General features: G+C 48.5%; 1 protein-coding gene across 1 annotated transcript; it reads left to right on the forward strand.

Annotated features, from left to right (window-relative positions):
- Window positions 1-9,532: 9,532 nt before the first annotated feature.
- LOC141975630 (olfactory receptor 52P1-like) lies at window positions 9,533-10,471 on the forward strand. The gene has a single exon (XM_074936203.1). It carries the CDS (start codon window positions 9,533-9,535, stop codon window positions 10,469-10,471), a length of 939 nt encoding a protein of 312 aa, XP_074792304.1.
- The last annotated feature ends 1,575 nt before the right edge of the window (window positions 10,472-12,046 follow it).

Here is a 12,046-nt window from a genome sequence, read left to right on the forward strand (position 1 = left end):
TGCCTTCGTCCGGTCCCGCATCCGCCTCCTTCGGGAGATGGACTGCGGCTCCCGCTTCTTCTATGCCCTGGAAAAAACGAGGGGGGCCAAGAAGCACGTCACCTGCCTTCTAGCAGAAGACGGCACCCCCCTCACGGATCCGGAGGAGATGTGTGGGAGAGCCCGCGACTTCTACACAAGCCTTTTCTCCCCGGATCCGACCGATCCTGGCGCCTGCAGGGTGCTCTGGGAGGAACTCCCCACGGTCAGCGTGGGCGACCGAGAGCGGCTAGAGCTGCCTCTCACCCTGGCCGAGTTCTCGGAAGCCCTCCGCCGCATGCCCACCAATAAATCTCCGGGCATGGACGGGCTGACCGTGGAGTTTTACCGCGCGTTCTGGGACATCCTCGGCCCAGACCTAGTTACTGTCTGGGCTGAGTCCTTGCAGGGCGGGATCCTCCCTCTGTCGTGCAGGCGAGCGGTGCTCGCCTTGCTGCCGAAGAAGGGGGACCTCCGCGATTTACGAAACTGGCGTCCCGTCTCACTCCTTAGCACGGATTACAAAATCGTAGCGAAAGCAATTTCGCTGCGGCTAGGGTCCGTGATGGCGGATGTGATCCACCCAGACCAGACCTATACTGTCCCAGGTCGCAGCATTTTTGACAACCTATTTCTAGTCCGAGACCTTTTGGAACTCGGGCGGAGAGATGGTCTGTCGTTCGCCCTCCTGTCCCTTGATCAGGAGAAGGCGTTCGACAGAGTAGACCATGGGTACCTCCTGAGCACTCTGCAGGCGTTTGGATTCGGACCTCAGTTTGTGAGTTTTCTCCGGGTGCTGTATGCCTCCGCGGAGTGTTTGGTTAGGCTCAACTGGACCCTGACCGAACCGGTCAGCTTCGGGCGAGGAGTGTGACAGGGGTGCCCCCTCTCGGGCCAGCTGTACGCTCTTGCGATCGAGCCTTTCCTCTGTCTCCTCCGCAGGAGGTTGACAGGGTTGGTGCTGCGGGAGCCGGAGCTGCGGCTGGTCCTGTCGGCGTACGCCGATGACGTACTTCTCGTGGTCCAGGACCCGGGCGACCTGGCGCGAGTGGAGGCATGCCAAGCCATCTATTCGGCAGCCTCCTCCGCCCGAGTCAACTGGGTCAAGAGCTCTGGCTTGGCGGTGGGGGACTGGCGGTGGGTAAGCTCCCTCCCACCCGCACTTCAGACCATCCGGTGGAGCGCGGGTCCTCTGCTCTATCTCGGCGTTTACCTTTCCGCCACGCACCCTTCCCCGCCGGAGAACTGGCAAAATGTGGAGGGCGGGGTGATAGAGCGGATCCGGAAATGGACAGGGCTACTCCGATGTCTCTCCCTCCGAGGGAGAGCACTGGTGCTTAACCAACTAGTCCTGTCCACGCTCTGGTACCGGCTCAACACCCTGGCCCCAGCCTCGGGTTTCCTGACCCACCTCCGGAGATTGATTCTAGAGTTCTTTTGGTCGGGAATGCACTGGGCTCCTGTTGGAGTTCTTCATTTACCCCTGAAGGAAGGAGGACAGGGCCTGAAGTGTCTGTACACTCAGGTCCGTGTTTTCCGCCTCCAGGCCCTGCAGAGGCTCCTATACAGTGCAGGTAGTTCGACGTGGAGCATACTGGCGCACGCCTTCCTGCGCCGCTTCCAGGGGTTCCGATACGACCGGCAGCTCTTTTACCTTTGTTCGAGAGGTTTTCCGTGAGACCTCTCCGGGCTGCCGGTCTTCTACCAGGACCTCCTCCGGACCTGGAAACTGTTTCTAACGACCAGGTCCGTGGCGGCCACCGCGGGAGCAGATCTCCTCACGGAGCCCCTGCTACACAACCCCCAACTCCGTGTGCAGGTGGCGGAGTCCCGCTCGGTGCGCCAGAGGTTGGTCTTGGCGGAAGTCACGAAGGTCGGAGACCTCCTGGACTATGACCGGAGAGACTGGCTGGATCCCCTGACGCTCGCTCGGCGCATGGGGCTCTCCAGCCCCCGTACTCCCCGGCGCGTACTTCAGGAGGTGAAGGCCGCCTTGACCCCTGCAGCTCGGGATTATGTCAACCGAGCTTTGCGCGAGGGCGCACCACGCCCATCCTCTACCCCGAGCCCGCCGGACCTTTCCATTGGGCCCCTACCCTGCCGATCCCGACAAACCCCTCACCCTTTCACTGCGAGCCGGCTGCATGAACTGCAACCGGTCAGTTTTCAACTTGCATCACGGAAATATTTGTATACACTCATGCTTCACACCCTTCACGCCCACACCCTGGTGTCCCGCCCCGACACAAAGTGGCGGGACCTCCTGCCACCTTTGGAGGGTGAGCAACCTCGATGGGCCAGCTTGTATTCCACCTTGGTCCCGAGGCCCGTCGGAGACATCAGTTGGCGGCTCCTTCACAGAGCTGTGAGCACGGGCGTGTTTTTGACACGGTTCACTTCCATTCCGGACACTTGCCCTTTTTGTAATGTGAGGGAAACCCTGGCACACGTCTATTTAGAGTGTACCAGATTGCAGCCCCTTTTTCGGCTCCTCACAAATATTTTGTTGCGCTTTTGGCTTCATTTTTCTCCCCACCTCTTTATCTATACACTCCCCATTCACGGCCCCACAAAGTCGAGGGATCTCCTGGTTAACCTCCTCCTAGCTTTGGCAAAAACAGCCATTTATAAAACCAGAGAGAGGAGGTTGGCCCATGAAACGTCCTGCGATTGTAGGGCCTTTTTCCTATCCTCAGTACATTCACGTATCCGGGCGGAGTTTCTTTGGGCGGCGACCACCGACTCCCTTGACACCTTTGAAGAGCGGTGGGCGCTGTCCGGGGTTCTTTGCTCGGTGACCCCATCCGGTTCCCTCCGTCTAACCCTTTGCTAGGAGGGCCCTATAATACGTGGGTGTCAACCCCCCACCCCCAAACTGCCCACCCCGCAGCCGTGCCCATCTTGCCGGGCACTCTCGGGGGGGGATAATTGGTGACACTGGGCGTGGCCCTAGGTAACTCGAGGGGGTGGAAGACCACGAGTGTCGAGGAAGCCCCCCCGCTCTAGGCCACCAGGTAACTCAGGAGGGTGGAAGACCAAGCCCCCCGCTCTGGGCCCAGGCTAGCCTGAACAGTTCTCCCTCCTGAAAGCTGCTGTGTGATACCTTCTGTTTGCGTTGTTTTGTTGCATACTTTGATTTGGTTCTTGATAATTCTTGTAATTGTCACAATAAAATTTTTTTTCTGTTTCAATAAAAAAAAAAAAAAAAAAAAAAAAAAAAAACCTTCCCTGTTACCTTACTCAGGGAAAAGGGACCTGCTTAGCCTGGGGCTAATATATCTGCCTTTTTTTACTCTCCTATAGCCATCTGGCCCTACCCTGTCACACTAGAGAATCCCTTAAGTTACAAAAAGACATAAAAACAGGAATATACATCCCATCCAGCACAGCTTATTTTACCAGCCATTAAACAAAAGGAAATCTAACGCATTTCTAGCTAGATTACTTACTTACTTATTAGGAGTTGTCAGGCTGAATTCCTGATCTCTTCCTGACAAAAGCATCACACAGCCGGACAAACCCTTTGTTACCCCCCTCCAGATTTAAAAGTATTTTGTCCCCTCATTGGCCATTTTGGATCAGGTGCCAGCTAGGTTAGCTTAGCTTCTTAACCCTTTACAGGTGAAAGGGTTTTGCCTCTGGCCAGGAGGGATTTTATCGCACTGTATACAGAAAGGTGGTTACCCTTCCCTTTATATTTATGACAGGGTGTGGCATCATCTAATGTCTTCACTTTCACAAAAAGAAAAGGAGTACTTGTGGCACCTTAGAGACTAACCAATTTATTTGAGCATAAGCTTTCGTGAGCTTCATTGGATGCATACTGTGGAAAGTGTAGAAGATCTTTTTATACACACAAAGCATGAAAAAATACCTCCCCCCACCCCACTCTCCTGTTGGTAATAGCTTATCTAAAGTGATCACTCTCCTTACAAGGTGTATGATAATCAAGGTGGGCCATTTCCAGCACAAATCCAGGGTTTAACAAGAACGTCTGGGGGGGGGTAGGAAAAAACAAGGGGAGATAGGTTAGCTTGCATAATGACTTAGCCACTCCCAGTCTCTATTCAAACCTAAGTTAATTGTATCAAATTTGCAAATGAATTCCAATTCAACAGTCTCTCGCTGGAGTCTGGTTTTGAAGTTTTTTTGTTGTAATATGGCAACTTTCATGTCTGTAATCGCGTGACCAGAGAGATTGAAGTGTTCTCCGATTGGTTTATGAATGTTATAATTCTTGACATCTGATTTGTGTCCATCTATTCTTTTACATAGAGACTGTCCAGTTTGACCAATGTACATGGCAGAGGGGAATTGTTGGCACATGATGGCATATATCACATTGGTGGATGTGCAGGTGAATGAGCCTCTGATAGTGTGGCTGATGTTATTAGGCCCTGTGATGGTGTCCCCTGAATAGATATGTGGGCACAGTTGGCAACGGGCTTTGTTGCAAGGATAGGTTCCTGGGTTAGTGGTTCTGTTGTGTGGTATGTGGTTGCTGGTGAGTATTTGCTTCAGGTTGGGGGGCTGTCTGTAGGCAAGGACTGGCCTGTCTCCCAAGATTTGTGAGAGTGTTGGGTCATCCTTCAGGATAGGTTGTAGATCCTTAATAATGTGTTGGAGGGGTTTAAGTTGGGGGCTGAAGGTGATGGCTAGTGGCGTTCTGTTATTTTCTTTGTTAGGCCTGTCCTGTAGTAGGTGACTTCTGGGAACTCTTCTGGCTCTATCAATCTGTTTCTTCAGTTCCGCAGGTGGGTATTGTAGTTGTAATTCGCATTTGCTAATTACAACTACATTATAATTGTAGCATTTGCTCCAGCCCCTCAGACAGAGACAAACACCTACAAGATCTCTATCATGCATTCTTACAACTATAATACCCACTTGCGTAATCTTGTATCTTCTATATTAGGCTCAGTTTCCAGTTTTGTTACTTGCTAGGTTATCGGCATTGATTTGTTTCCTATCATTTTTAGTTAAACTTATTTTTTACTTTTTCAAAATCAGTGTGCCTTTGGGTGAACATCTCAGCTTCATTAACACAGGCTAGTGGCAAATCCTTCCCATATCAAGGGGTGGGCAAACTCTATGTACAGATTCCTATGCAGTGCAAGACAGTATAATTTTGGGTTTATACTCAGTGGAGGGTGTGAGCCTGGGGAGGTGGGAAATTGGCTATCTGATGTTTGTACTTTGGTTGCATATGTAAGCCCTCGGATAGCTCTGGTTAGGTGTTACAGGGCCTGGAAAGGCTGAATTAGCCGAGTGAAAAAGGGCCATCCAAGCTGAGTGGTTAACGGGGTGCAGCAGTTCCCACAGCTCCCAGACTGCCTCCCGGGGATGAGTACCCATCACATTCATACCTCCTGGTGCTCAAATTAGGGCCCCAGGCACCTATGAGGCAAGCATGTGGGGGCGACTGTAGCTCAAAGAAAAGATCCAGATATTGCAGTTGTTTGATTCCTTTACCACTGTGTTCTCACCCCAGCAAGGCACATCTACTTAAAATAACACCATACTGAAATGACCCCAGGACAACTGATCAGGGAAACTCCATGCTTGTTCCCTCATAAAATGTGGGATACTCCAGGTCATTTTGCCCATGGGAGTGGTCAAGGAATCACACAATGAGTAGAGAAGTCCCATAGTATGAGTTTTCACAAAGGATAACACAAGCCGTTTCTGAATCAATTTCAGAAAGATCAACACAGTATTGAAATTTCATGCTACCTGTTGCGGAGAGTGGATGAACTATTGGAAGAGTTTGAGCAGCGAGATATATATCCACTTCAGAGTTCACAAAGGGATACTCGCAAATATCTTTGATGCAAGAATTCAGAGAGAATTTTTTTTCCATACCCTTCAACTTGCATCAATTCAGGATCACATCATTTTTCCTCCACATGGTGGCAGTGACTTTTCAGAGGCTAATGCAATGTACATTACAACTGCATGGGCGGTTGGAGTGGGATGTTGCTACAATCAATTGAATATGTTCCTTTTTTGCCCATATCTTGTGGCAGCATTCCCAAGCATAGTGCAGATGGAAGTACATTAAATACAGAAAAGAAAGCCATTGTCAATTGCTTGGCTCAACAGTTTGCAAGACTCAGTTTGCCCTGACAATCTGAGCCCTTGTTTTTGGCAAATTATTTATTCACTCCCAGGGGAGGCTCTCAGGCTGATGTTCTCCAGGGTCTAATTTCTTCTCAAGCCACTGCTCTCGGAGCCAAGGGAATTGCCTGTGAGTCCTGTCAACCTGAGAGTCCCCAGGGACTGTACAGGGAAATCATAAAGGTGGCTGTCCAGTAAGGTGAGTATCAGACGTGAGACTCTGCTTTTCTGTTGCCAGAAGGTGATTTCCTCTCTCTGAGGAGTGGGACTGCGGTAAGTTGTCTGTTTCTACATTAAAGTTAGTGCTTAGGGCTCACAGGTTCAAGTCAAGAACCATCTGGGCAGAAATTCACTAGCACAGTGACTTGAACTATTTAGTATCGTCAAAAACACCAAGAGTTTTATCTGGTAAAATTGGAATTTCAAAAATATTGGAAATAGTTTAGACAAATATTTGATTTTAAGATCAGTTCCTTGTCGCCTCCGGTGTCCTTCTATCTGTCTCAATAGCTTCTTTTGTGTGTGTGTGTATGAGGATGGGGGGCTGAGCCATTAGGTAGTACAGCCAAAGCCTTTGCAGTGGGTATCTGTGTTACCAGAGGGATCACAACAAGAATGGGCCACACACTGGCAAGTTTCTTCTCTGACATTCTACCTGCACAGGGTCATTGCAGATTGACACTGGCCTCTCTGAGAGAAATATCAGGGCCCATGTGTTTCACAATCTCCATCTTTCATGCCTGGTCTCGGAATGCCAAGTAAACTGGGAGTTTCCTTCAGACACTTTCACCACCCTAACAGAATAGCAGGATCCGAAGCCATGATTTTCATAGCTCGGAGCCAAACGTTTAACACCAAGAGTGAATCTGGTCCCATTGAAATCAATGGAAAAAGGTTCAAAGCAATCAGAATAACCATTTTTTCAAGGAGGAGAGGGGTCTTCTCTCTCTTTAGCCCTGCATCTCTGGGTCTGGAGAGGACAAGAAGCTCCAAAAGGCAGTACAAATAAAAACATTTTTCTGGCATAGAGGAAACCAGGCAGCATTGGAAATCTCACTAGGAGAGGTCCAGAAACGCACAGTGCTGTGTATGTATGTGGGTTGGGGAAGTGGTGGAATGTGCAGTACCCAGATCACAGTGTCACAGGGTCCTAAAATTGGGTGAAATAGAGAATGCACACCCTGCCTAATGCACAGACCAAAAAGGCATAACGAGGCCTCCTGGGGTGGGGGGTGTCTCAGACTGTAACGGAACGTGGACCACACCATAGCAGACTGTCTCTGACACCGTCCCCCATCCAGACCATCCTTCCTCACCTGGGCAACGCAGCTACAGCCTTGTGGAAACATCAGCAATTGCCAACATGGAAAAGCAGCCTCAGGAAGGTATGTCTGGGTTTCTAACAGGCTGCAATATGGTAAAGTTTGTGTCATTTTGAGGCAGAGTTACTCATGCTGGCTCATTTTAGTCTCCACGTCGTCTCTCCCTCCCGCTGGGTCTGTCCCTCTCTCCTTCCCTGCACAGGCTGAGCTGCTGCTGGGGTTCCCTTCACCCCCAGAAAGGCAGTTCAGGCTGATCTCCCCTTCTTCCCGGGTGCAGGCAGACACTGAGTTTAACCTCGTCTGAGGAGATATTTCTGTGAGCTGTCGCTATGGGGTCTGGCACCTGGTTTTGATCCTGTGTGACGAGTACCAATCTGTGGCATGGTGGGAAGTTGTGGGGGTGGGAAACATACATGAACAAGTGGCCATCATGGAGATTCTGGGGCAGGGAGTGAGATGTACCTGGGCAGGCAGGCGGTAATGAGCATTACGGGGGCAGGGAACAGGCTGTACACAGAGAAGCGGGCTGTGCTGGGGGTTGCTGCTTCTATCTCCCATCATACTCTGACCCCCTGTCCGTACTCTCCTTCCCCATCCCAGGGTGCCCCAATTCCAAAAGCACGCTGGTCGCCAGTGTCTTCTCCATGTTCCCCAGTCATCCCTGGCTCCCACAACCTCCAAGCCACCCCATGCTCCCCACAGCTCCTCCTTTACAGGGGGTGAGGTGTCGCCAGTCACACCTTCTCCACTGGCTGTGGGGTAATCAATGACTGTGTCTCTCCGGTGAGAAACCTCACAGAGTGGCAAATACCAGCACACCTGAGCTACTGATCTAGGTGCAGAACAGGAACAAATCACAAGCTGAGAATTATGCACACTATATAATGAGAGTGAGAATCTCTGGGACAAAGGAGGGCCTAGATAAATACAGGTGCCACGTGCAGGAGCCATTGGCAGCACTCAGAGACAGTGGGCCGCTGGAACACACACGTTAAACCCAGGATGTTCTGTGACCATTTGCTAGCCAGTCATTCATGGTGAGAGTTGTACATACATTCCACTGTGCAGAGATTTAATTTGGTCAAATCATTATTTTTCTCCCCAAAAACGTTCATCCATGCAGTACGCCATGGGATCCCTCAGGCTCCTGAAACGCACACCTAGTGTAACATTTTCAAGGCACCATGGTCACATGAGAATTTCTCCCCTTACAATAAGTTCAACAGGGTCATGAATAGTAAAAATGCTTTCTGCACGCTCAGGCACGAGCTTGCAGGCAAAATGTCTCCAGCTGACTCCTGGGGAGAGGTCCGTACATTCCCAATGTCTTCTAGATCTTGTGTTATGAGACCCCAATCAATATTTTATAGACTTTTCTCATGTCCCTTTTTATTCATATCCTTTGTAAAGTAACAATCCCAGTCTCTCAATCTCTCTCCATACAAGAGTTTCCCCAGGCTCTTGGTCATTCTTGTTGCACATGCCGGAACCCCTCCATTTCTGCAATATCCTGTGTGAAAAGGATCTCCTATACTGCACAGAGGAGTCTAGGGGAGAGTGAAGCACTGACTGACTGATCTCATGGCATTGTATTTTCTGTATGATTCTCCATCCCAATCCTCTTGGAATTCAATGTTTCTGCTTAGTTTCTGTCCATGTTTGCATTTTGAGAATGGTTTCACAGAGCTGTGTACCATGAAGCCCAGGTCCCTGTCCTGGATTCACACAGTAAAATTAGAACCTTGTGAAGTGTTTGAAGAGTTCAACTTTTCCCGTGAATGGGCATACACTCTGAAGTTATTGACATTAAAATTCATCTGCTATCCTGCTGCCTATTCACCTGGCTTGGTTAGCTCCTTCTGGGGACTTCTCTGGATTTGACTATGACCTACATAATCTGGTGCCATCTGCAAATGTTGCCACCTCACTGCTCATCCCCTTTCTAGATTGTTAATAACTATAAAACATTTACCATACCAACTGTTGTATAAAGTGTGTAACCCCCCTCACTGTGCTTCTCTCCCTTCACAGGCACCTTGAGTATTTCTGAGGTTGATCGACACATTGATGATTTCATGGCAACTTTCAACTTCACCACATCTGACCGTTCAATATTCATCCTAATGGGTATCCCTGGTCTGGAAGCTGGACACATCTGGATTTCCATCCCTTTCTCTACTTCCTACCTTATCAGTCTTTTCGGAAATATTATGCTTCTTTTTGTTGTAAGTAAAGAGCAGACCCTCCACAAGCCAATGTACCTGCTAATCTGCCTGCTCGCACTCACAGACATCGCCACATCTACCTTCGTCGTGCCAAAGGCACTGTGTATATTTTGGTTCAATTTGAAAGACATTACAGTGGGTGGCTGCCTCACTCAGATGTTCTTACTTCACACGGTTTCTTTTATGCAGTCAGCCATTCTTGTGATAATGGCCTTCGATCGCTATGTTGCCATGTGTAACCCTCTGAGATATGCCGCCATCCTCACCAATGCACGAATAGCTAAGCTAGGGCTTGTGGCTTTGATCAGATCTGTTATCTGCATGCTGCCTCTGCCCCTGCTCCTGAGCAGGTTGCCATTCTGTGCCGACCGCAGTATCCTCCAAACACACTGCGAGCACATGGCTGTGGTGAAAATATCATGTGGGGACATCATGGTGAACAGGATGTATAGTTTTGTTATAGTGTTTGTGGTCATTGGGATCGACCTGACACTCATTGCTCTGTCCTACAGTCTGATCATCAGGGCCGTCCTCAGAATCTCCTCCAAGAGAGCCCACCAGAAAGCCCTCAACACCTGCACAGCCCACATCTGTGTGATGCTGATGACGTATACTCCCGGCTTCCTCACCAGCGTGACTCACAGGTTTGGTCAGGGCATCGCTCCCCATGTTCACATCATCTTGGCCAACCTGTATTTGCTCCTCCCTCCCATGCTGAACCCTATCATTTATGGGATCAAAACCAAAGAGCTTCATGACAAAGTGGGCAAATACACCTGCAGAAGGTGATCAGTGGGGGTGACTGACTTTAAACCTGTGTGACAAGAGGGGGAAAGGATATCTCCTCATTAATGAAGGGTGTTATGTCCCAGTTTGGCTGAGTTCCGTAGCCCATTGGGCGAGTTTGCCTTTGTCATATTCACTGCTACTGTAGCCCAGCTCTATTATATTCACTGCTTTGCATTATATTCTGTTTTTCATTAGATTCAGTAGTAATGCAAGAAACTGACAGACCACTATCTGTAAGATATTAGCTTTAACTAGTTAACATATGTTAGAGAGCTTATTCCTTCACTCTGCCACTTCCATGGTCCTTCTCGCATGAACAGAGAACAACAATACCCGAAGTCCGAAGGTGCAAACAATTCGATGTTTATTGGGGTGAACTTCCAGCAAGCTTAAATACAAGTTCCTTTTTCCATATTTTCGAATCCCAACTTACTTCCTGTTTGCCCCTAATTTATATAGTAATATTCTTAGCTATACCTTAACCAATCATTCTACTGAAATTTAACTAACCAATCCTAACATATTGTAACATGATTAGCTAACCAATTATATCCCACCACCTTAATTAGATTACACCCAGCAACATTAATTATACAGCAGACAGAAACAATCACAGAACCAGACAGAGATTATACAGACAAACAATAGCAAAGTTGGAACTCTAATGACAAAACAATACAGAAGTGAGGATTTCACATCCCAGCTATTGATAAGTGAGTTCTTGCCAGACAGTATGCTATCAAACTAAGTTTCCTTTTACATTTTCTAGGCACTTCCCTTTCTCTGGAGGTGATAGGAATTATCAGGACAGGATTGTATTCAGGACAGGATTGTATTCCTAACAGCCCAATAGCACCTTCTTTCAATGTGACTAGTTTGGAATGTGAGGATGTGACTGTTCGCTTCCTGGCTTATGGCTGCCTCTGCTGCTTAGCCAAAGGCCTTAGCCTAAGAACAGGGCCTCAGACAGTCACAGTAAGAGAGGGCCCTTACACCAGCAGACAGTGATTTTGATTCTTTCTTTTATACCTCTAGAACTAGCCAAGTGATAAGAATACCCCTAAATTCTTAAAGTACAGGCTTTTGCAGACAGGCCTGAATATCTATATCCTAACAACATATGTCTTGAGGCCTATGATCTTTAAATAAGCTTTGAAGGGACTAACAGTCCAATGGAAAACCTTGAATATTTGGGGAGCTGAAAATAGAGGTCAAGGGCCTCAGTACATCTGTAGGTGTAATGTGTTTGAGACAGACACTGTTTTGTGTGGCCTATAGGGAGAGGATTTACAGAATAAATCATCATCATCATTCCTGGTGAGGCTGACCAAGGGGAAGACTCTGACGAAGAGGGTGACCTATGCTGGAAACAGCCAATTTTGCATGGTAACCAATCAAAAAGGTACCAATATGGTCCCTTGGATTGTCCTTTCACAGACACAAATTTGTTTTACTCCAAGCAACTTACTTTGTTAGGGAATCAAGTAATTTCCCCTATTCCCACCTTTAAAAACATCATCGTCATCCCGTTTAACCCAGCCTCTCAGGATTTAATTATCCAAAGTCACCTGCATT

The sequence above is a fragment of the Natator depressus genome, chromosome 1 (assembly GCF_965152275.1).
Source record: "Natator depressus isolate rNatDep1 chromosome 1, rNatDep2.hap1, whole genome shotgun sequence".
NCBI classification, from domain to species: Eukaryota; Metazoa; Chordata; order Testudines; family Cheloniidae; genus Natator; species Natator depressus.

Bases quoted from the DNA above. Each gene is read 5' to 3' on its own strand.
- LOC141975630 (XM_074936203.1), top strand. From the start codon at position 9,533: ATGGCAACTTTCAACTTCACCACATCTGACCGTTCAATATTCATCCTA.